General features: G+C 50.0%; 2 protein-coding genes across 6 annotated transcripts in view; one reads left to right on the top strand and one right to left on the bottom strand.

Moving 5' to 3' along the window:
• CNNM1 (cyclin and CBS domain divalent metal cation transport mediator 1) overlaps nucleotides 1-13,032 on the top strand; it is a 62,985-nt gene extending 49,953 nt beyond the window's left edge. For 2 of the 5 annotated variants that reach the window (XM_062214827.1, XM_062214826.1), the window contains 4 exons: nucleotides 7,274-7,460; nucleotides 7,564-7,713; nucleotides 9,520-9,621; nucleotides 10,648-13,032. In XM_062214827.1, the coding sequence (XP_062070811.1) occupies nucleotides 7,274-7,460; nucleotides 7,564-7,713; nucleotides 9,520-9,621; nucleotides 10,648-10,727 (519 nt within the window). In that variant the 3' untranslated portion in view covers nucleotides 10,728-13,032. The remainder of the gene's footprint in view (nucleotides 1-7,273; nucleotides 7,461-7,563; nucleotides 7,714-9,519; nucleotides 9,622-10,647) is intronic. The other 3 variants (XM_062214830.1, XM_062214829.1, XM_062214828.1) reach the window with 2 other exon arrangements.
• A 1,331-nt stretch (nucleotides 13,033-14,363) lies between these two features.
• GOT1 (glutamic-oxaloacetic transaminase 1) overlaps nucleotides 14,364-24,127 on the bottom strand; it is a 28,405-nt gene continuing 18,641 nt past the window's right edge. Inside the window, exons 3-9 of the mRNA XM_062214056.1 lie at nucleotides 23,006-23,129; nucleotides 22,462-22,574; nucleotides 22,107-22,211; nucleotides 19,549-19,699; nucleotides 19,301-19,466; nucleotides 17,459-17,601; nucleotides 14,364-15,166 (exon numbers count right to left, since the gene is read on the bottom strand). Coding sequence (XP_062070040.1) covers nucleotides 15,027-15,166; nucleotides 17,459-17,601; nucleotides 19,301-19,466; nucleotides 19,549-19,699; nucleotides 22,107-22,211; nucleotides 22,462-22,574; nucleotides 23,006-23,129 — 942 coding nt within the window. The 3' untranslated portion in view covers nucleotides 14,364-15,026. The remainder of the gene's footprint in view (nucleotides 15,167-17,458; nucleotides 17,602-19,300; nucleotides 19,467-19,548; nucleotides 19,700-22,106; nucleotides 22,212-22,461; nucleotides 22,575-23,005; nucleotides 23,130-24,127) is intronic.

Genomic DNA, 24,127 nt, shown 5'->3' with positions numbered 1-24,127 from the left:
AATATGACTTATGATTCTGAAATGGATCCTTTATTAAAAAAAAAAAAACACTAAACTTTGATATACAGGGCATTCCAACAAGAGAGAGTTCTGAGTTCAAGCACTTGTTTTGACAAAAGTGTTTTGCTTTGGTTTTCACTTTTGTTTTGGTTTCTTTGCATAAGCTAAGATTATACTATAAAGTTGAAAATCACCTTCTCCTGATTTAATAACTTTGTTAAAGTCATTGTTTAGGTTGTTCTTTTATCTACCTCCCTCACCTGTCTGCCCACATTCTGCCTTCCATATTTTTCAGCATGAGGAGTTTTAAAATTTATTTATTTGAGAGGTAGAGACAGACTAAGCTCCCATTCACTGATACAGTCCCTAAATGCCCTCTACTGCTGGGGCTGGGTCAGAGCCAAAGCCAGGAGCCAGGAGCTCAATCCAGGTCTCCCAATGACTTGAGCCATCACCTCTGCCTCCTAGGGTCAACATTATCAGGAAGCTGGGGTCAGGAGCCAGAGCTGGAAATCGAAGCCAGCTACTCCAGTGTGGTCATGTTAACAGTTGGGCCCACCTTGAGGAGTTTGTGAGAAAGCAGAAGACTGTGCAAGATAAGTGGTTTTATTGTGTGTGTGAAGATTTATTTATTTATTTGAAAGGCAGAGTTACAGAGAAGGAGAGGCAGAGAGAGAGGTCTTCCATTCACTGGTTCACTCCCCAAATGGCCACAACTGCTGGAGCTGCACTGATTCAGGGCAGGGTCCAGGAGCCTCCTCCAGGTCTCCAATGCAAGTACAGGGGCCCAAGGGCTCAGGCCATCCTCCACTGCCTTCCCAGGCCACAGCAGAGAGCTGGATTGGAAGTGGAGCAGCCGGGACTCAAACAGTGCCCATATGGGATCCCACACTGCAGGCAGTGGCTTTACCTGCTATGCCACTGCGCCGGCCCCACAAGATAAGTGTTTTCACAGGCCAGTGTCTGTGGCTGGCTGCAGGAGGATTTTGCAAGAGCTTTTCAGGTGCCATGGACTGAGATTCCAGAACTGTTTAAGGCTGGAGTCATTCGACCTCATAGTTACAAAATAAGACAGATAGAAAGGTGCATCTAGTGATTATTTGGAAAAAGTATTAAATGAAGCCATAAGTAATAGTACTTAATAAGTTATGAAGTACCAACAAATCCTTGTGAGTGTTTTTACTGAAGTATGTTCTGTACGTATCATTATTAAACTAAGAGTATTTGATGACCGAATCTGGATTATGCAACCTTGGCCAAGGCCCCATCACCATCTGGTGGCAGAATCCCTAAATTGCAGGATGGTATTTTGAGGGATGAATAAACTGCCTGAAAGTTGAAATTGAAAACCAGACTTCATAAAATAACAAGAGACATCACATTAGCCTAAAGGTAGACTTCTGGACACCCTGGCCTCTAAGTCCAAAAGGGTAGTGTTTTTTTCTTAGCTTCAAGGTCGGCTTCCATTTCCTTTGTAGCTTCCAGGACACTTGAATTGTTAACTGGCCTAAGTAGGAGGAGACCGTCTGAATTCAAGCTGTTGCTAAGAAATCTACAGCAGTGAAGAGGAAAGTGAAAGCAGGCTGTCTTTTGAAAAGTAGTTTGATTCTCTCCATCAGCCAGTCAATCAGCATTTGTTGAGCATTAATCATGGTTCTGGGTAGCATGAGATACACTAAAGAAATATGAGTATAAAGTACATTTTTAGGGTGGACTTGGCACAGTGGCTAAGATGCTACTTGGGTTGTCTGCATTCCAAATCAGAGTGCCTTGTTTGCGTTGTGGCTCCTCTGCTTCTGGTCCAGCTCCCTGCTCCCTGCTGAGGCACACCCTGAGATACAGGAGATGAGGGCTCGAGTACTTGCTACTCACAAGTGAAACCTGGATGGAGGTCCAGGCTCCTGGCTTCAACCTGGGCCAGCTCTGGCTGGGGAATGAGTTAGGGGATAGAAGATATCTCCCTCTCCTCTCTCTCGTTCAAATAAAACAAAAAGAAATAAAAATAAAATATATCTTCCATTACTTAAAAGTATGTTCCCTGCCTTGTAAATACAGTAAGATCTAGTTAGGGTGAGGCAATATAGGTTAAATTATAGTGACCAGTGCGGAGTAGCCTCTAATTGGGTATAAAATTATGTGGCATTTTTAAAGCACCATGTTAGCTGGGAAAATGTACTGAGCCTTTAAAAATTGGGAAGGAATCAGAGAAGTTCAGGCAATGCCATGCAAGTGACGCCCATAAACAGAAGTATGAAAGGAAATGGAGGGATTGTGAAGAGAGGGGAACTGAGCTGAGCCCGCAGTTCCACACTGGTGAGTCGTGGGCACACCACCGGCCAGATTACCAAAACAGCAGAGTGGTTTAGGTTGACCTGCTAGCCCTTCACCGTCCAGTGCAGTAGCCAGTATTCACATGTAGCTGTTGACCACACAAGATGTAGCCTGTCCAAGCTGATAGGCTAGGTGTAAAATGTACACTGGGTTCAACACAAAAAAGAATGTAAAATTCCTTGGTAAAATATTTTTGATGTATTAGATTAAATGAAATACATTGTTAACATTGATTTCACCTGTTTCGTTTTCCTTTTGTTAATGTGACTATGAGAACATTTTAAATTACCTGTTGACTCACGTTCTATTTCTGTTCAACAGTACTGTGAACAAGGGGCGGGGCGGGAACTGGCCAGCAATGATGCTTGAATGTAGAAACGCAGCTGGGGAGAAGCAGGGCAGAGGCTGCTTCCTGTGAACGTCATCTCCCAGTGTTGTCTTGTTAGCCGCTGCTTTAAAGGTGACACGTTGGCATGGCAGCAGTTTCTAGTTTAGAAAAAAGGTTTTAAATAAAGCAGTGTGAAATCAAGGGGCTGAGAGACACATGGAGGAGGCAGCCGGGGTGGTGGCTTTCCCGTTATACACTTGCCACCAACAGAGCAGCCCTGCACTCCATGTGTGCCCCTCCCCTGCACCTGGACCTGTCACCCCCACCCCATCCATCCACACTCCGCCACGCTGCCTCTTCCAATGTTAGATCCGACGGTAGCTGTCTGAATATTCTGTGTAGCATCACTACAAGTGGTAGTTTAATGGCTGTGTGGACACCTCCAGTGACAGGAACTTCGTAGCTCATAAGGGAGTCTGTCTCACTTATTCAGGATTGTTACCATGGTAATGCTTTATTCCCAGCTCATCCTTTCTTGTTAAGGATACGTAAGGAGTGGGTTAGAGTTCCCGGATCCTTGATTCCAGGTAGCTGGAGGGTGTAAACCACTGTTTCTCCTTTTTTAAGGTTTATTTATTTATTTGAGAGGTAGAGCAACTGAGAGAGAAAGAGGGGGAGAGAGAGAGAGAGAGAGAAAGAGGCCTCTTCCATTCACTGGTTCACTCCCTAACTAGCCGCAACAGCCAGGGCTGGATCAGGCTGATTCCAGGAGCCAGGAATTTCATCCAGGTCTCCCAAGCACTTGAGCCATCTTCCTCTGCCTTCCCAGGCACATTAGCAGGGAGCTAGATCAGAATCAGAGCAGCTAGGACTGGAACTGGTGCTCTGATGTGGGTTGCCAGTGCTTCAAGCAACAGCTTAGACCACTATACTACAACATCAGCCCCTCACTGTTTCTTAAGGACAAGGGGAGAGTAATACAGTGTGAACAAAACCTTTCCAAAAGTAAATAAATTAGTTAAATAATTGTCACTCCCAAGAGGTTTCTAGCTGGGGTGGGGCGGGGGAGGGGAGTCAAGTTAGCAGCTGATAGGAGCCCTAAGCCAGCAAATCCATTTCAAAGTCAAGTCAAAACACACCCCCTTCCCTCTCTCTTTTCTTGTCTTTTTCTCACTGTCTCCACTTAGAATCTCTCTCCATCCCCTACATTTTCTTTTGCTTTATCTCCTTGGTTGAGAATTTATTTTCCCAAGACGTAGTCTTGCTTTCACAGCACCCCCAGTGACACTGACTCTGGGAGCAGAGGCCATGTGGCTTCTGCTCCCACCCCCACATCCCGTGGTGTTGCACCTTGGCCAACTGAGACGTGACAGCAGGCTGTTTGACCCCTGTCTTTGAAATGTACGCCCATTATAAAGTCAAATTGTGAGACTTGGTGTGGACATATTTCAAACAGCACTTCCAAACAGCTGTATAACACATTCACCCACATTATCTCATTATCTCTGTGCTTTTTTACAAGCTCAAAGAAGGCAGTGATTTGGGCAGAGTTGCCCAACTTGAAAGTGGCAAAACTGGGACTTGGAACTTGGTCTTCGACAGATCGTATGTTTCCTACCGTACTGTCATTTGGCCTTCTTTGACTCAGCTAGGAGACAAGTGGAATGAAAGAACTCAAGTAGAGTAATATCAGTTGCTTTGCGGGGGGGGGGGGGGGGGGGTATAAAATGTCATTTAGGAATTGTCCTATCCTTTGGTGTTAGGGCCAAATTTCTCCATCTTTGGGGTTATTTTTGGAACCTGACTCTTACAGCTCAGCAGAGCAGACTGAAAAGGTCAGGTGTTCTAAACCAGAGCATTGAACCTTTTGAAAACCTGGACAGATGCTAACTTGTGATCTATAAATCCATGCGATAAAGCACAGTACGCAGAGTTGTGACCTGCAGATTATCAAAGCCAGTAACTATGACCACTCCGCTGCTTTATCCTTTGAACTTCTTTAGACTAGAGGAATAAAACCTAAGTAGGACCTGCGTCTGAGTCTAACTTTTTTTTTTTTTTTTTTTTTTTGAGAAGCAGAGAATTTGCAGCTACTGGTTCACTCCCTAAATGACTTCAACAGCAGGGCTGGGAGCTGGGACTTGAACCCAGGTACTCCAATATGGGATGCGTGCATCCCAGGCAGTGTCTTAATTAGGCCAAATTCCCACCTCTGATCTTAACTGGCTCTTCAGTCAGTGGTTCTCAATATGTGATCTCCAGACCAGCAGCAGCAGCATCTGGAACTTGCTAGAAATGTAAATCCTTAGTCTCCACCCCAGACCTAGTAAATTAGAAACTATTTTTTAACAAGTTCTTCAGATAATTCTGATGCTGAGATTGGAGAATCATTAATTTAAGCCATCAAGAGGACTGTAATTGTCCACTCAGTGTGACCAGAAGCCTGGCACCTCTGCATGTGTGTGTCCTGTAGGTGTTGCAAAAAATATATATATTGTGCTTTGCAGTTACATTACTTGGTATTTCCTGATCAGGTTAGTTGTGCTTAGAATTTGCTTGACTGTCATGCAAAATATCATGAAGTTTTTTAGCGAAGAAAGAAAGAATTGGCAATGTCCAATAAAGTAATTTGTCCCCCACCACGGGAAATAATAGATTTCTCCTTATGAAGAGGGAACATTGCCCAAATGGTTATTGAAGTCAAATATTTTGACATAAGATTGTGATTTAATACTCAAGATGAATGCTAAATAATTCTCAGAACAGATTATGTCAAGGAGCTCTTGTTAGCATTGGTAACTTTGAGACATTTTAGAGCAATTAGATCTATAAAATGTAGCAAGACTAGCATAGACCAATAAGAAAGCAAGATGAATTAACTGAGCCAATGAAAAGACATGCACAACAGAAAGGAGAGGCGGAGGGTGGGCGGATGGACAAGTGAGCTAGAGAGCCAGCCCAGAGGCTGGGCACGAGCAGTCTAGGATTGACTCGAGGTCTTGGGTTTCAGTCACCACAAACCCTCCAGAAGCAGGGGAGATGCAAGAGGGGAAAGGAAGGCTTGCAGAGCTGGTGCTGAAGATGGAGCCGTTGGCAAGAGGCCACTGTTGAAAGAGACCTCTCCAGACACCAAGCCAACTTCAAGCCCACTCTCTGTTCCAAATGTGGACCTTAACCAGGCCCTCTGCTCTGCCCTCTGTTCAGTGTTCCAGTCTTAACCATGCCCTCTGCTGTGGCCAGTCACAAATCTTTACTGTTCCAACACACGGTGCCAGTCCTGTCCCTACAGGAAAGAGAAGGCAGAATGAATAGTATTTGTAGTTCTTTGTGTCCTCTTGTTTGATGCAATAATGGGGCATGAAAGCACTTCGGGAAATCACAGGACTTGGGCAGGATATTGCACCATGTGCCATTGTCATTCTTCCTCCAGTGCCAGTCATTGATTGGTGATACCACATTTCTGTACCAACCTGTTTTCCTATAGAAAAGGGTTCGTGGTGCCAGGCTGTGAACCACACCTAAAGAACAGGCATTGCCTTCTTTCTCTCTGTGAGAAGAGATATCTGAGCCATATTTTTCCTGCCTGGGATCGCGTCGGTTCCCTTCTGCTCTAGCTAGGACCTGACTCACTCTCCAGACACCTTCCTTGCAGGTGAGGTTTGACACACCAGGAAAATCCCATGAACCACAGGTGACGATAGCGAGATAGCTGTGCTGTGGTCTGACGTGTAGTAATTGGCCAAGCCCAACACAGAAATGCCCGTGCTCTCTCAAGTCTCAGCCTCCAGCTTCCTGCCAGCGAGGCCTGGGGACAGAGATTCTCCCTCACCTGAGTCCTGCCTCATTCTCCCTGCCGGCTGACTCTGGAGGAGGACACCTGTCATTAGTGTAAACATGTGGCTTTTGAGTTTCTCCGTCGGCAGACACTCTGCTAACGGAAGAGGCCCTCTAGCTTCTCCAGGGCTTCAAGGGAAGAAAACTTGATTGTGGTGTGGTTGGGATCGGGGGTAGGCTTTGGATGTGTTCCCTAAAGGTTTGTGTGCTGGAAGCCTGGTCCCCAGCATAAGAGGTGGCAGATCTCTAAGAGCTGGGGCCTCAGGGGAAGGTAGGTCAAGGGGCACCACCCTCAAAAGGGATTAATGTGGCTCTCACAGGGCTGGGCTGGTTCTCGTGAGAGCAGGTGGTAGTGAAGTGAGGTCACCCCCACGTGCTTGGCCCCTCTGCACTTGGCCATTTCCATTCCCACATCTCTGCCATGTTGTGACACAGCCAGCTGCCAGTGCCACACTGTTTGGACCCTCCAGCCACCAGAACCATGAGCCAAATAAACTCCTGCTCTTTGTAGAGTACCCAGTCCCAGGTATTTTGTTGTAGCAACACAAAACAGACTAAGACAAGCTCCCCTGAGTGCATCCTAAGGGCCTGGAGCCAATAACAGTGAGCAGTAGGAACCAGTGCAAACAAGCTGATGGCCCCTCCTCGTCCCTCATCTGCTGAGCTGGGTCTCAAGCCTCAGAGGCCAAGGGTTCCGAGGCACCTGGGCAGGGCTGCCTGAGCTGGGCGGTCCAGGGAGGGCCCTGCCCTGCTCCTGAGCTTCTGCCTGCTTCTCCCCAGATCACGCGGCAGCAGTACCAGAATGCACTCACCGCCTGCCACCTGGACAGCTCACCCCAGTCCCCCGACATGGGCGCCTTCACTGACGGGGACTCCAGCAAGGCCCCCACGAGCCGGGGCACGCCTCAGACCCCCAAGGATGACCCTGCTGCCGTCTCACTCCTCACCCACAGGAGCAGCCTACCGTGTAAGTCAGTGGGCGGATGGCCGGGCCTCCTTCCCATCTCATGCCTCACAGAGCCCCAGGCCCCCTTCCGGGTGGAGACTGAGGTGTCCACTGTCCTCCACAGGCAGCCGCTCGGACGGGCTGAGAAGCCCCGGCGAGGTGGTGTACCTGAGGATGGAGGAGCTGGCCCTCACCCAGGAGGAGACGACCGACTTGGAGGAGCAGAGCACACAGCAGCTCTCGCTGTCTCCCGCAGCAGGTCCCACAAGAGCAGGTCAGGGCGGAGGCTGGGCTCAGACGAGTATCATCTTGGGCAAGGAGATGGCACAGGGCAAGCTGGGTGAGAGGAGCCCTGGGACCCCAGCCCTGGAGTACAACTTCCCACCTCCTTACATAGCCACGGAAGAGACACTCACGCCTACCAAGCACCTGCTATGCATCGGGCCCTGTCTCATTTGTTCTCCCAGGACAGCTGTGTTAGGCAGTGTCAGGAGCTAGGACTCTGCCTGGATTCAGCCCCCAGCTCCTTCATGTAGGAGCTGTGCGATTTTAGACAAGTTACTTAAGACTGAAGTTTCTTATCTTAATTGGTGATTTTCCTACATGAATAGGTATGAATGATGGTAGCTCTCTTGGGAAGTGGTGTTGAGTATAAATGGGACAGTTACTTGAAGGCACACACATCACCACGTGTGGAGCATCTACAGTAGGTAGTTATTATTCGACTTGCCTTACAGACTAGGAAGCTGGAGTCAGCCATCACTCTTTTTTTTTGTTAGAAAGAGAGAGGGAGAGACAGAGCTTCCATCTGCTGGTTTACTCCCCAGATAGCCACAATGGCTGGAGTTGGGTCGATCCAAAGCCCAAGAGCTTCTTCTGGGTCTCCCATGTGGGTTAAGGGGCCCAAGCACCTGGCTATCTTCCATTGCTTTTCCAGGCACATTAGCAAGGAGCTGAATCGGATGTGGAGCAGCCAGGTCCCAAACTGGTGCAGGCAGCAGTTTAACCCCTTATGCCAGAGTGCCGGCCCAGCCATCACTCTAACCAGCAGCACCCCTCCCTTTGGGCCCAGAGATCCAAGGTTGTCTGGGAGTTTTTCCTGAGGTCCTAGATTGCATTGCCTCCCTCTAAGACACTGAACGCTTCTGCCCTGATGGTGCAGTTGCTCCAGCAATCCCATCTTTCTGTGCTCACTAAGTACACATCCCACGCTCTCAGGAGGCCCCTACACCCACCTTCAGGCCACCTGTTCCCCTACCAGACCTCTCAGACCTACCCTAATCCAGATTGTAAGCCCTCAGACCCAGAGCAATGCCTTGAAGAGAACTTATGAGGCCAGCAGACAGCAGACAACACAGTTAGACTCATGGCTAACCCAGAAAATCCTGGAGAGTCACCGTTCCAGGATATGAGTTTAGAACGGGTGGTCCCTCTCTCCCACACACACCGGATCCATCGCCAAAGCACAAGGGAAGAAGATGTGGCAAAGGCGTCAGAATGGAGGCGTGGGGTGGGGTAGTCTTTGAAATCACCTAGTCCTCCCTCCGCATGGGACACATGAGGACCCTTGAGGCCTAGACAAGGGAAGAGTTTTGCTCAAGTCCAAACCTGTGCTTGAAGCAGCCTCCGTCTCTGGCTTTCGGTGCAGTGCGGTCTCCAGCTCATCACCTGCCTGCCTGGTTGGCCCTAAGCCATGACCTCCTCCTGGCTCTCTTGGGATCCCCTTCTGAGGGTGCTTGAAGGTTGTTGAGCCTGCAGTTTGCCAGGGCTGTGTGAGCAGAGGAGGGAGACAGCCCTACCTCTCCCTGGATGCCCTTTGGGTGGAGAATATACCATGCCCTTCCTCCTTTGCCAAATGGTGTTTGGGGGTGAGGGCATTATCCCTCCCTGTGCATGGACTTCTGCCTTCCCTTCCTTTTATGGCACCAAAATGCCTGTTGCCAGCATCCTCTGGGCCGTCCCTCCGTTGCCATGGCACCCTGCGCTGGCTTCTGTACAGGATGTCACGCAGAATCACTTTGTCTTGATCCCTGGGCATGGAGGTTGAAAAACTTGAGTTCTCTCTTCCTCCCTCTCTCAGCGTCAGATAATGAATGTTGTAACATCCACCTGGACACGGAGACCAGCCCTTGCAGTAGCGACTTTGAGGAAACCATGGGCAAGAAGCTGTTGAGAACCTTGAGTGAGTAACTCTTCCCCCAGACTCGGGCCACCCCCAGCCCCACCCCGCGCATTAGCAAGAAAAGCACATTAGGCTCTTCCTCCTGGAGGAGGAAGCTCTGGCTTCTTTTGGGAGCTTTACTGAGGCACAGTTGTAGGCGCCCGCACCAGGGCTTGGGCCGAGACTGCACCCTTGATAGTCAGTGGACCTGCCATACCTGCTGTGGTCTCTGGGCTAGGAGCCCATGGCCTGTGCCTACAGGTCAAACCCCAACATCTCTCCTCCACTTGTTTTCGCCAGTGAATACTCACTAGACCATACAGACCAGTTTGTTTTCTGCAGCCACAATGGCAGAGTCGAGTACTCATGAGACCATTTGGCCCACAGAACCTGTAACATTTACTATCCAGTCCTTTAAAGAAGGGCTTTGTGGCCAGGAGGCTCACAGCACAGGAAAGCAGTCCCCTTGGCGGGTGACGGCCAAGGGGGTGGCTGGAATCCTGGAGTCTCCCTTCCTCCAAGCAGCAGAGCTGGGAGCAGATTGCTTTTCCATTCTTGAGGACAATTCCGCAGTTACCCCACTGCCCCAAGGCAGAAGGGAGCTTACGTCAGAGCTGGAGAATGTAGGGCCCTGGGAATGGCTTCCAGCTGCCCCCACAAACCTTGGCTCCTGGGACATCAAAGGCCGTGAGAGCCGTGCTCTCTCAGCCAGGGTCTGGCAGTGAGTAGGGCCGGGGCCCTCGGGCGACGCAGGCAGGATCCTGAGCTATTATGCAGACTTTCCTCAATCCCTCCAGGAAATTGCCATTCCAGACGCTGGCCTGGATTTGTGGCTTTTCAAAGCTGCTGTCTTAGGTGGAAGGTGCACCCTAATCCTTCAAGATGTAAATATGCCCAGTCAGCCCTAGGGATACAAGGCAGATCAGTCCCAGCCACGCAGGCCAGGGCTCAGGCTCCATGTCTGCTTCTGTTCTGAAGAGAGCTTGGGCCGCTGAGAGTGTGGCCGGCCCCTCCAGGCTCACAGGGTGATACTGACACACTTTGCAGGTGGTCGAAAAAGGAAGAGGTCTCCAGATGGAGAGAGAACCTCTGAGGAAAACTCCAACCTGACACCGCTGATCACATGAGCAGCACAGAGTCGGCCGGGCGTGTGGGATTCCAGAGCTTTGGGGAGAACCCGCCCTCCAGCACCTGCTCCCCCGAGGCCCCCCCAGGTGACAGAGCATTCTGCCTTTCTTCCACCTCTCCACCCCCAGCTGTCAGTGTGGCACATTTTCCCTCGTTGCCTCCAACTTGACTCAGAGCCTTGCTGTGGCTGTAATGGAAGGAAGTGCCTCAGATGGAAAATGCTAGCCCAGGCTGGGCCTGCAGAAGAGATGACCCCACCCAACAATGCCGCTCTGGGACCCCTGATGATCTCTGGGCTTCCCCATGTCCTGGAACTCACCACTCTGTCCTCCGGAGCAAAAGGACACCTTCCTGCCCCACTGCACGCCCAGCTGAGCTCTGAGGTGCCCCTGGCAGACAGCACACAGGCGGCCGGGGCAACAGGTGTGAAGGGTGAAGGTCAGTTCTGGGGATGGACCGAGAACTCCAGGGCTGTGGGGCAGCGGGACACAGCCATACCACACACACGAGACTCATGTTTCAGCATTCAGCACTGTCAGCGACCGGTTTCCTGTTAGACAAAGGCCCTGGCAGCCTGGAGAAGTGAGTCTCAGCTGAATGGAAAGAACGGGAGGTGGAACGTTAAGTCACTGTTTTTCCCAGGGACTCCGGTTTCGGCTCCCAACCCGCAGTCATCAGTTGACTGCTCTGGAAGAGGAAGAGCAGGAAGTGGGAGCCAGAGATGGAACTTCAGGTTTTAAGTAAATAATCATGAAAAAAAAATATATATATATATATATATATGACTGACAAAAGATTCCAAGCTGTTTTAGCCATGACAAACCAAAGAGTGCCCAGGTCAGCCAAGAAGGATGTGTGCTCTCACGAGACTTCAGTGTGCATCACACGGGAACGTTGAAGAGTCATTCTTCTGTCTCACCCACTACCCCCAGCCCTTACTACACTGCAGCAGGTTAGCTTAGTGTGCTTTATTCCAAGGACTCATAATAAATCCCTGGTTTTCTCCTGTACCTTAGGACAGGTGTAATTCCAGAGATAACCACCAGATGGCAGAAGGACTGCACATACGTGCCTCCAAGGAAGGAAAGCTCTCAGATCAAGAACCACAGGGGGCCTTAGGGAAAACTTGAATGTGAGTGGGGTTTCCGTTTGGGACACCAGTCTCCACCCCCTTGATGCCCTCAGTCAGGTACTCAGTGCTCCCGTGCTGCCTGCTGAATCCCAAGCCATTCCCAGATTTCCCTATCCAGGCTTCCCACCGTCACTCCCACCTCCCGCAGCCACTCAGTCAGAAATCAGATGGCAAAGGGACTGGTCATTCCTCTGGGTTATTTGCATCTCAAAAGGAAATGCTTACCCACAGGAACCTTGAACTCAGGGGTTCTTCACTTGGGGTCCATCACCCTCGGGGGTCCATAGTTGGACTTTGGAGGGGCTATGAAACCCCCAAAACTGTCAGAGTTTAGTGTGTTTGTCCTTGTGCGTGTTTTCCAGAGGGTTAAGGCTGTCCTAAGTCTCAGTGGCCTCAGACTCACAATAAAACTATTTTAAGTAGTGGACCCACGGGCCCAGAGTTTCCGCAATGCAGGGTGAAGTGAACACTGCGCTGCTTGAGTCAGATTTTAATTAGACATGATCTTCCCGGGTGTCCATCAGTCAGCAGGGAAGGCTGGCCCCCCACCAGGAAGTGGAGTCTTCAGAAGGTCCAAGCACAACCTGTGTATAAACTACACCCCACACCCTTGTCCCCGCCACCCCAGAGCTGCTGCTGTACACAGGAGGGTCACAGCATGCAGGAGGGAAGACGTGGGAGCCGGAGATGCCTTTCTGGGGGTGTCTCCTTGACTTGGACTTGACCCTCGCCTGGCCCGCCCAGCAGGAGGCTCAGCCACGCATGACTGCCCGTAGATACCTGCACAGCCACCCCTGCCAACACCTGCTCTGGCCCCGCGGGAAGAGACAAACCAGCAGCCCCAGATCCCAAGCAGTCAGCTTGGAGCAGGAGCTGCCATCCTGCGGCCCCGTCCGGCTGGCCACTGGCCCAAGGGAGCCTGCCTGGCGAGGCTGCCTGTCGTGACCCAGGGCTACCTGCTCGGGCCGCTGCTGCTGCGTAACATCCATCCCTCTGCAGAATCCCCAAGGAGCCTGTCACCACTCCCCTCCCTGTCCCCTGCACCCTCCGCCCAAGATTTTCTTCAGGTTAAAAATCAAAGTTTAAAAAAAAAAAAAAAAAGATTTTAAGATAAAGCATTTATGAAGGCTCAATAAGTTGTACATACTTTTTAAATAAAATGAAAATGCCTTTCCTGGAATCTTGCAGTTCTGAGGTGGTTTCATTGGAGATGCAGGTGGGTGGTGCACACCTGCCGGAAGAGGCCGGCGCGAGGCTGTGGGAAGGTCACAGGAAGGCCTCAGCACTGCATCCTGAGAGGCCAGCTGGGCAAATGCCAGAGATGGGAAGTCAAGCCCCAGGAAGAAGCCAGGGTGTGATGGAGACAAGGAAGGAGCACTAAGCTTGTGGTGAACCCATGTGATGTGTGAGGCATTGTGCTGGGTGCCTTCCAAGTTCAAGGTCTCGGTGGCCCCTGAGACAATGGGCTGGTCACCTTGGCTCCCTTCTGCAGACTCCAGCACTGTCCAAAGGCTAGAGAGAACGGGGAGTGAGCCAGGCCTCCTGGTCAGCTTAAATTAGCGCAGTGTGGAGAGAACCAAGATAATTTTTTAAAAGGTCAAATTCCTATTGAGATTGAGACGTAGCACTCACTGTGGCTGCATCTTAGTTTTATCTGAGTGGTCTTATGAGGGGTGTTTCCCATTAGTTTATAGAGGACAGGGACTTTTATCTTTTTGTTCACCAGGTTATTCTTAGCACCAGAGGTGATGCTGGCACACGGTCAAGGACTCACAAGTGCCACCTCCCTGTGTTTGAAAGGTCACCAGTAGAGGGGCCCGGAGGACTGTACTGTTTGTAGTTGGAAGGGGGCAGGGGCGTGGAACAGGTGCAGATCAAATTCTGGTTCAAGGTAAAGGATCTTTCAAACTATGGGGCTCCACCAGCAGAATGGGATGCCTCACCCCGTACTGAGAGCAGCCTCACCACTGCCCTAGCTGAGACAATATGGAAGAAACCAGTTCACCAGGGAAGAGTGGGGACCCCCACCATCCCCCAAGACTGTAGGATTTTACCACTCAAAGGAGTTCTAAAAAGGTACAGATCCTGTTCATGTAAGAATTAGGTTTAAATATTTTAAAACGTCAAGTATTAACCCTGTTGTTTTAAGAAAGACTCAGCCCCAGCGAGTTCTCCAAACCACCACTTGCAGAGTCCAAGACCGTCTGCGAACCGTGAGCTGTGTTTAACTGCTGCAGCTGTCCAAGGGCCTAGAGGGCCCTCCAGCTGCAATACAAGGGGCTGCTCTTCTAGAATCACCCTGGGTGATGTTATCCCTCCTACAGGCAATAACCAAAGACAGCTGGCCTCCGCATGACCCGCCCACAATATGGATACGGGGTTGCAGGGTGGTGAGTTCACCAAAAGGAGTCAGTCATATTTTGGGAACACATTGTAGTATTTACTTTAGTCACCAGTAAATCCCTCATTTTAAGCTGGGTTACAACTCACAAAATAAATTCCATGGGTTTTAATTAGGATTTTATTTATTAACTTTTTTCAGTGAAATAGAATACAACAGAATGAACTAGAAAATGTCAGGATGCACTACACAGAGCGAGGGTCAGTATCGGTTCTGAAACCTTGGTTTCAGTCCCAGAAGTGTGTATCTGCGTGTGTCATGATGCAAATCTCTTACCACACTCACCCGGAAGACAAAACTTGGGACCAGGGATGCCACCATGCAGAAAGAGCGGGAAGACAGCACACTGTGGGTGGAGATGACGAGTTTTAATGCCACAGCCGAATCCCACAACCACACTCGCCTCCTTCCGGCAACCTGCTCTTTGGGACTGGACTCTGCAGAGTTGAGCCACACACAGCAGCACACGAACAACACAGGCCACACTCCTGCTGCTAGGGAGGGTGGCAAGATACCTGCATCTCATGATCAGAGCACTGTTTTATTTTTAAATAAAAAGCTTAATTTGCCCTGGCCTCCGAAAGGCTCTAATCCCAAGCCCCAGTTCTTTCCAAGAGATGTTCTCCCTGGACCAGGTTACACAGCGTCCGCCCCTCTCAGTCCTTGAGTCCTCTTCAATCCGTGATATGTATAGCTGGGTTTGTGCGGGTGGGGGACACACGTGCAGAGACCCATTCAGGTGGTGCTGGACTGGAGGGTGTTTCTTCACTGGACTTTGGTGACTGCTTCATGGATGGAGGTGGCCACATAGTCGAGGTTTTTGGTGGTGAGGCCACACATGTTGATCCGACCGCTTGGCAGCAGGTAGATGTGTTTTTCGTTGATCAGGTAGTCGACCTGCTTGGCTGTTGGAGACAAAAGAGTTCGTCAGAGTAGGAGGGGCCCTGTAAGAGTGGAGGTGCAGGGACTGTATAATAACCACAGTTTTCCAGACTTTTTGGACAGCCCCCACCTCTCCCCAAGATAAATGCCATGAATGAGCCAATAGCTGAAAACCTGCACTGACCTCTGACCTGGGGCCATCAGATGTGTGGTCACTTCCCAGCCTTCCGCGTTTGCAGAAGTGCCGCAGGTATGAAATAGGAAAGGACCGCCTCTCTTTTCTTTATGCTTCAATCCCTAGAGTGGTTCTGCATCACTGCCAGCCCATGATACAATTCTTGCTGATCTTGGCCTAACTGATTAGCTCCCTTAAGACACCATCAGTCTGAGGGCATGGGATAATAACAGTAGAATCATTACAACAATCAAAGGAGCAAACACTATGTGCCAGGTGGTGTTCTAAGCACTTTATTTTTGACGCAGTTAATCTTGGTAATAACCTTATCATCCCTATCACATAAACAGGACCGAGAGAAATTAAATGGCTTTCCCAATCGCAGCTGCTGAATGGCAGACATGGACTTTAGGGCAGGCAGTGTAACTCCCGTCCTACAACTCTAAGCTGCCTCTCTATGGAAGTAAAACCCTGGACTCTGGACTAGTGCTGCCCACGTGTCCCGCCAAACAACAAAATAAAACAAACAGCAAGCCAGCTTTAGGAGGCACCTTGACCAGCTTTAACTGTGAATGATGGTTATCTGCGGAGATAAAGCCCAGCCTCACAGCCAGCAAGGCCACAGGCAAGGCCTGTGTGGAAAGCTGTGCCCCAGATGCAAAGGTTGTGGTCCGGGCTCCCACTCTGGCTTGGTTTTGTTTGAATAAAAATGCAACTTCCCCACTTGTGGGGAAGAGGGGTGTGTCACAATCTGAGAAGCTAATGAAAGTCAGGGACTTTTTCCCTGGAAGAAGGATAAGATGCAATGTTTGAATATAACTCGAGGGTGTCGCCAGCTCCCATGCTGGTGGAGAAAGGTCAAGAGCTGTGACATGAGCTTTGGGGAAGCGAGGCGGTGGGACATGGCCTTCATTGTGCAATTCCTCCCAATGTTCTGTATGTTTTCCTAATAAAATGTTGGGAGGAGAGGGAAAAAAAAAACAACCCTGCTTTTAAAAATGGTAAAGGAGGGGCTTGGCATGGTGTCATGGGGGTTAAGCTGCTGCCTGCAACACCAGCATCCCATATGGGCACCAGTTCAGGTCCCTGATTTTGTGCCTGGGAAAGCAGCAGAAGATGGCCCAAGTACTTGGGACCCTGCCAACTACATGGGAGACCTTGATGGAGTTCCAGACTCCTGGCTTTGACATGGCCCAGTCCTAGCTATTGCAGCCATTTGAGGAGTGAACCAACAAGTGGAAAATCTTTCTCTCTCTGTAACTCTGCCTTTCAAATAAATAATCTTAGGAAAAAAAATGGTAAATGATATCAAGTAAAAATATGACTTTTATATAATAAGCACAGGTCTAGTCTCATCATTGGTCAGTTCACAAAACTAACTTCCAACTCTGCTTAGTAGTATTTTTTGGGGAGACACATCCTCATCTTCTAAACTTTCAGAATGCTGCTAGTGTAGACCATTTCCATTATGCTTAAAGATTTGTTTATTTGAAAGGCAGAGTTTCAGAGAGGCAGAGAGAGAGAGAGAGGTCTTCCATCTGCTGGTTCACTCTCCAAATGGCCACAACGGCTGGGGCTGGGCCAAGCTGAAGCCAGAAGCCAGGAGTTTCTTCCAGGTCTCCCACACAGGTGCAGGGGCCCAAGCACTTGGGCCATCTTTCACTGCTTTCCCAGGCCATAGCAGAGAGCAGGGTCAGAAGTGGAGCAGCTGGAACTCGAACCAGCACCCATGTGGGATACTGGCACTGGAAGGAGTGGCTTTATCTGCTATGTTATAGTGCCAGCCCTACACTTATTATTCTTACAGTTGTTTAAGAATGTCTTGCTCAAATGAACTAATTCCCTATTCCAGGCATGAGGATACCCACAGCTAACTGGGCTATTCCTTTACTTTCTTGGGTTATTGGCTCTAAACCACTTGCTAGAACGGAAGTATCTTAGGTATGGGTCAGCGTGGCAGAGCACAACAGTGCTTTTCTGAGATGGAGTCAGGAGACAGGAGGACACATTGAGAAAACCTGACTTGTCCTGGCCCTAAGCAATGGCTGGTTGAAAATCAAAGCACAGCTAACACAGGTGAGCTCCAGGCCAGCGACCAACAGGAGTGGTGTGAGTAAGCGCACGTGCTCGGGCCACTTACGGTTCAACCCGGTGAAGCTGAACATGCCAATCTGCTCAGTGATGTGATTCCAGGTCCCGGGGGTCTTGAGGGCTTCTAATCGTGCCCTGAGTTCCGCTCTCATGGTCAGAATCCGGTCAGCCATTGTCTTCACGTTATCTGTCCTGAAGCAAGGACAGCGGCACATCCAAGCCAGACAGGAGAGAGAGTGCACAAAACACGTAGGTTTAAAAACTGCAGTTTGAGCCATGAAATGTAAATGGGATCGCAACCTGCCCATCACAACGGGTGGATACCTGGGTGGTAGCTGAGCAGACAGAGGCAGCAGGCAAAGGGAACAGGACAGCACTGTGTACACAGATAACGGCAGTGCCAGCCGCCCCCTCTTTTTCTCAGATTAATTTATATTTGTTTATTTGAAAGGTAGAGTGACACACAGAAGACAGAGATCTTCCATCCTGGCCGAGGCCAGGAGCCTGGAACTGTATCTAGATCTCCCCTGTGAGTAGAAGGGGCCCAAGTGCTTGGGCCATCATCTGCTGCCTTCCGAGGTGCATTAGCGGGAAGCTAGATGGGAGGTGCAGCAGCCAGGACTCAAATCCACACCCCAGTATGGGATGCGGGAGTTCCAGTAGGGGATTAACCTGCTGTGCCACCACACCCACCCTGGGGTCCCTCCAGTTTCAACTCAGGCTTACCAGAGGTGTTGCTACAGATACAGGACAGCTATTTTATCAGGCCTAGCTAACCAAAGATTGCAGATTCGGCAACTACATAAAAATTACTTGATTGTAAAATATAACACGTTAGTGTCCTCTTATCCATGGTTTCTCTTTCCACAATCTCGGCTACCCTTTGTCAACTGCAGTCAGTCCAAAAGTATACGGAAAATTCTAGAACTAAACAATTCATACATTTTAAATAATTTTCACTGCAGTACGTTGTTATAATCTCTTACTGTGCCTAGCTTATACATTAAATGTCATTATAGATACAAGTATATGTAGGAGATAGCACAGTATACAGAGGCTCAGTACTATCCACAGCTTCGGGTATCTAGCAGGTGGGTTTTGGAACATATCCACTGTGGATAAGGGGAGACGACTCTACATATAAATCCGAGATGGGAATCAAGAGCCCAAAAAGTGTCACATGGCCATGGCGCTGAGTACTCTCTCGGGAATTCCTTCTTGTGACTTCCAGCTTCCAGGGACAGAAGACTGGGTGGCAGGAGAACAGCAGACACACCCATTCACCGCGCACCTCGGCCTTGGTCCCTGGCAGAGACACCCATTCATCGAGCACCTTGGCCTTGGTCCCTGGCAGAGACATCCATTCACCGCGCACCTCGGCCTTGGTCCCGAGTGCTGTGTTGGGCATCCATGAGCTAAGCGTTAGCTCTGCTCCACAGCAGAATCTCAGATCCAAAGAGGTTAACGTGAAGTGGACTTTTGTCTTAGCTACGATGCAGGCTAGGACACCCACGCCCCGCACTGGAGGGCCTGAGTTCAACTCCCGCCTCTGGCTCCTGATGGCAGCTTCCTGCTCATGTTCCCCACCACCCACGTGGGACACGAAGACGAATTCCTGGCTCCTGGCTTTGGCCCCCTCCCCAGCTGTTGCAGCATTGGGAGAGTGAACCAGAGGATGGGAGCCTTCTCTCCTGCGAGCGCCCCCACCCCCACTGCCTCTCAAGTAAGTAAAAACGGACAAAGTAAAAACAAATAAAATTCTTACAAAAAAAAAATTAGTGTAATTCCATCTTGTCTCTGCCAAAATAAACAGAAGAGGCCTAATTCAATGCAACGGACAACCACAGCTCTGCACTCCCAGCCCTCACCTCCCCGACTACGAGCCTCTTACCATTCCTTAAAGAGCTCAGGGTTAGAGAGGGTGTAGGCCACGATGCGGGCTCCCTGGGCGGGGGGATTGGACCAAGTGATCCGCACAATCTTCTCCATCTGGGACAGGACCCGGAGGATACAGTCAGGTTCTTTTCCGACCACCGTCAGATTCCCCACTCGCTCATCTAGAGAGAGGGACAAGAATCAGCCTTGACTGCCAAGGGGGCGCGGCGGAGAGGCGGGGCTGTCACTCGGGCGAGCACTCACTGTAGAGCCCGAAGTTCTTGGAGAAGGACTGGGCACAGAAGAGCTCGAAGCCTTCAGACACAAAATAGCGAACGGCCCAGGCGTCTTTCTCTAGGTCTCCAGATGCGAAGCCCTGATAGGCTGAGTCAAAGAAGGGGAACAGAAACCGGCGCTGCGAGCAAGGACAGTGAGTCAGGGCAGGAAATCCTGGAACCAGCCTGACACCGGCCTTCTGTCCCCAGCTGGTGCCTGGAAGGAGCAGCTAACCCTGTCCACTCCTCCTGTTTTGTGTCCACCTGCCCCTAACCTCCATTTTAACGTGTTTCTCTGTTCAGCTAAATCCCAACCAACAAACCTAACAATTTCAGTAAATTTTACCTTTTTTTTCTTGGTTTATTTATTTTCATCTACTTGAAAGGAAGAAAGCAAGAAAGAGAGAGACAGAGAGAGATCTTACATGTGCTGGTTCACTCCCCAAATGTAATAACCAGGACTGAACCAAGCTGAAGCCAGGAGCCACGACTCCATCTAGGCCTCCCATGTGGGTGACAAGGGCCTCAAACACTTGAGCCATCATCTGCTGCTTCCCAGGATGCATTAGCAGGGAGCTGGATCAGAACTGGAGTAGCCAGAGCAAGATCCAGCACTCCAGTATGGGATGTGGGTGTCCCAAGTGACAGAACCCTTTGTACCACATCTGCCCCAAATAAACCTCACTCTAAAAAAAATTACTTTCATCTACTTGAAAGGCAGAACAATAGAGAGAGCAAAAGAAAGATCTTCCATCCTCTGGTTTAGTCTACAAATGCCTACAACAGCTGGGGCTGGGCCATGCTGAAGCCAGGAGTGAAGAACTCCTTCTGGGTCTCCCATGTGGGTGGCAGGGCCCCAAGCACTTGAGTTATCTGCTGCCTCCCATGATGCACGAGCAGGGTGCTGGATTGGAAGCAGAGGAGCCAGGACTCAAACTGGCACTCCAATATGGAACAGAAGCTCCCAAGCAGCAGTTTAACCCAAAACCTTACTTTTAAAAGTAGATTGTCCTAGGAGGTCACAATGCAACTTTGCCAACAGAGCTATTGCTGGGGCATGGAGGTACTGTCCCATGTTAGGAGTCTTCTCCATGAATTCCTGCTGTGTTAAGTCAATCAAGTGAGGCCTGGTATCCCCAGAGCTTCCTAACTTTAGGGCCATTCGACTGAGGACTCAAAAAAAAAGCACAGTAGCCCCTATTCTTGTCACTCCTTTCTCCTCAAAGGGCCCCGCATACCAAACCCTCCCCTACTGCTGGCCATTCTCTCTGAGAGGAGGCCACTGCCCCCTCCCAACCTCTCCAAACCAGAGCCCGGTGGATCTTGACTCCGGCCTTTGCAGTTCAGCCCCTACATCCAGTCACATCCCGAGTCCCACTGGTCCTGTCCCCTGCAGACTCCAGAATCCGTCTGCATCTCACTCTCCCCACTGCCACCTACTGCTTTCAGGTCCATCAACTCCTGCCTGGAGAAGGGCAGTAGCCTCCCACTGCTCTCCCTTTCTTCCGTTCCCGCTGTGAAGGCAGGGTGACCTTAAGACAATGCACCATCTTATCACGTCACTCCAACAGCAGAGGCTTCAGAGGCCTGGGGCTGCCCAGAGAACAAAGTCCCAGGCCTCAGCACGGACCTGGTCCCTTTCACTCTTTAGCCTCAACAAGGGCAGTCCAGGGCTTGGACCACACTCCTGCCTCTTCAGGGAACACTGGCTCTCTACCAGCACCCATCCGTCGAGGCCTTCCTCACTCCTCCCCGTCCCATAAGGCTGAACGTGAAAACCACTTATTCCATGAAGTCTTCTGCCATCACCACCATTCCCCCAACCTCCATCCTCCCCCCACACACACTGCCTGAAATCTGGACCATCGACCCCCATTCACATGGCTATCTCCCAGAGTGCTAACTGCCTTAGTACTCACTGGTCACCCCAAAGAGGATATATATGCTCTTGAAGGGCAGGGACCATGTGTGCTTTGTTCATCACTGTATCCCCAAGGTACCCAGCACATGAGAGCTCAACAAGCATTTTATAAGCCTGTTAATGAAGAATATATCCACTTGGAGCTAGAGACTCCAATATAGGTTATCACAAAGAAATAATTAAAATAAAAATTTTACATAATTGTTCATAAGATCAAGAAATCAGAAATATGCCTAAATATCCATCAGCTGATTTAGCCAATCACTAATATGGCGTAGCCATGAAAGAAATATAATAGGGCTTTGAAAAACCATGCTGCAAAACATTTAGTGATGTGTACCAAGCAGTTCAAGTGAAAAACAAAATGTGCTACAAAACAGTGTAGACAAAGTAATCCCATCTCTGTAAAACACACACACACACACAGCCTGACATCCTATGTACCCAAACACTAACAGTGTCAGTGTCTTTCTTTTGGGTAACAGGATTTACGGTTAATATTTATTTTCTTCTTTGGATTTTTCTCCATTTTTCAAATTCTTTGGTAAGCAGGCCCTGCATGGGAACACATCAAAGCACAGTAGGAGCAGTGCTCTGTGTAAGAGGTTCTTGGAAAAGGCGGTTACCTTCATCACAGAAGCGATCTGCTTCCACTGCTCCGGGGTCGGGTCGGTCCCAGTCGGGTTGTGGGCACAAGCATGGAGGACAAAGATGGAGAACTCGGGGGCGCTCTGTGGAGAAGGAAGCTGTGTCAGCTCTGATACTGGCAACACCCCGGGGAGGCAGAGTCGGCCGCACGCTGGCAGCGGAGGGCAAGGGGAGCCTGTGTCCTCAGCTCTTCACGTCTGTGGTGCTCCCTGTTACAGGACAGTTCAGAAACCAGCATCTGGCTCGGGGAAAGAGTTCAGACTCTCGCTAATCAATCGCTCTAAGGCTTTTACTGCTCTTTCTAATGACACCTTTGTCTTCTCTATCACCCACCTCCAGATCATTCAGGAAACCCTGGAGGTTGAGTCCTCTCTTCTCCGCATCCCAGTAGTGATAGGATCGGATGTCCTTAAAACCAGCGGCAGAAAATACAGCATTATGATTCTCTGCAAGCAAAGGGGTAAACCGTTAAACACTTAGAGAAACACTAGGAGGAGGCCTAATTGGAAAGGACTTAAGTTGGCTTCCAGGGCCCTCACAGACTCAAAGTCCACAGGGGTCCCTGGGGCCAGGAGTCAGAACAGAGGACTGTCACCAAGAGCAAGTCCACCCTTCGCATTCATGCCAAACGTCCATCCACCGCACTGCTACTTCCTGCATCTACATGTCACGCCTCCTCTGGGAGTTTCAACACAGCCTAACATAGAAGCCCACCGGGAGACTCAGGAGAAACTATTCCTAATGTGAATGTGGGTACCATGTTTCTCACACAAGGCCATAATCCACTGTCAGGCACCCCCCCAAAGTCATCATTTTCTGTGAGGATAATTCTCTCGGGCTTCCCTGTCTCTCCTCTCGTGACAGCTCTAAGACTCACCCCAGGTTGGTGAGGATACATAGACTGGCGTGTCCTTGTTGTTTATGCCGTTGTACCACCGTGCTAAGAACTCGGCTCCGATCCGAAGGGCACCTGTTCCGCCCAAAGACTGCACACCTCCGACCTGAGAGAGAAGAAGCAGGGTCGCAGGTTGCTAATGGTGAGGTCAGAGGATACCGGCAAAACTAAGGTCATGATGGGCGCCTGCTGTGTGCCTGCTCAGTGTTAAGCCCTACAACTGTGGTATCTCACTCAAACCTCACCTTGGCACAAGGAGAAGGCACTGATACTGTGGCCTCTGTTTACAGATGAGGAAACTGAGGCTAAGACAGGGGAAGCACGTCGCTCAAGGTCACCACCCTGTGAAGAGGAGGCCGGAGTCCTGGCTGGAGAGGGAGCTCCACTTCTGAACACAGAGGCGAGGACCATCACCACCCACTAGTGCATGCCCAAGAAGGCAAACCCACATTTTCAGCTCCCACCCCAAGATTAAAATGTCTTCCAGCAGAAGCCGGGAAAACTGTCTTACTTGCCTTGACACCAACCTGCAGAACTCCTTCTCATCCCTAGGATTAGGGCTTGTGAAGCCGCAGGAACATGTTGTAGCAAAACGAGGGTGACATGTGAGTGCCATGTCGCTCTCCTTACCTCCCTCTCATCTCTCAGTGACTTAATATGGGCAATTATAAAAGTCTTAGGTTTCACTATTTACAAAATTCTTTCTCACCTGACCCTCACACACCCTGGAAAGTTCTATATCCCCAGTTTCCCTATGAGGAAAGGGATTCAGGGAGGTGGCAAGCCGAAGACACGAGGCTGGTAAGTGGTGGAGCTGGGCACAAATACGGGCTGTCCACTCTACACCTGGTCACCGCATCTTGCTATGCAGTTCTACCAAGCTCTGAGTTTGTCCCTTCAAAACTCTCATTAGGGCTCAGCATTAAGTATTTCAGTAGAGAAATGGCATCAATTGCATGTTGCCCAACACAGGCACGGCCAAAGAAGGAGGAGGAAGAAAGAAAATCACACGCAAAAGGAGGGGTACACCAGGCTTCTAACCGTGGCGACTCTGCAGAGAGGACTAAGATGAAGGAACAGTGGGCAAAATCTGTAAGTTCTCTT

This window comes from Lepus europaeus, chromosome 17, assembly GCF_033115175.1.
Source record: "Lepus europaeus isolate LE1 chromosome 17, mLepTim1.pri, whole genome shotgun sequence".
Taxonomy (NCBI): domain Eukaryota; kingdom Metazoa; phylum Chordata; class Mammalia; order Lagomorpha; family Leporidae; genus Lepus; species Lepus europaeus.
Note: the sequence above shows the minus strand (reverse complement) of the source record. Positions and strands in the feature narration are given on the sequence as shown.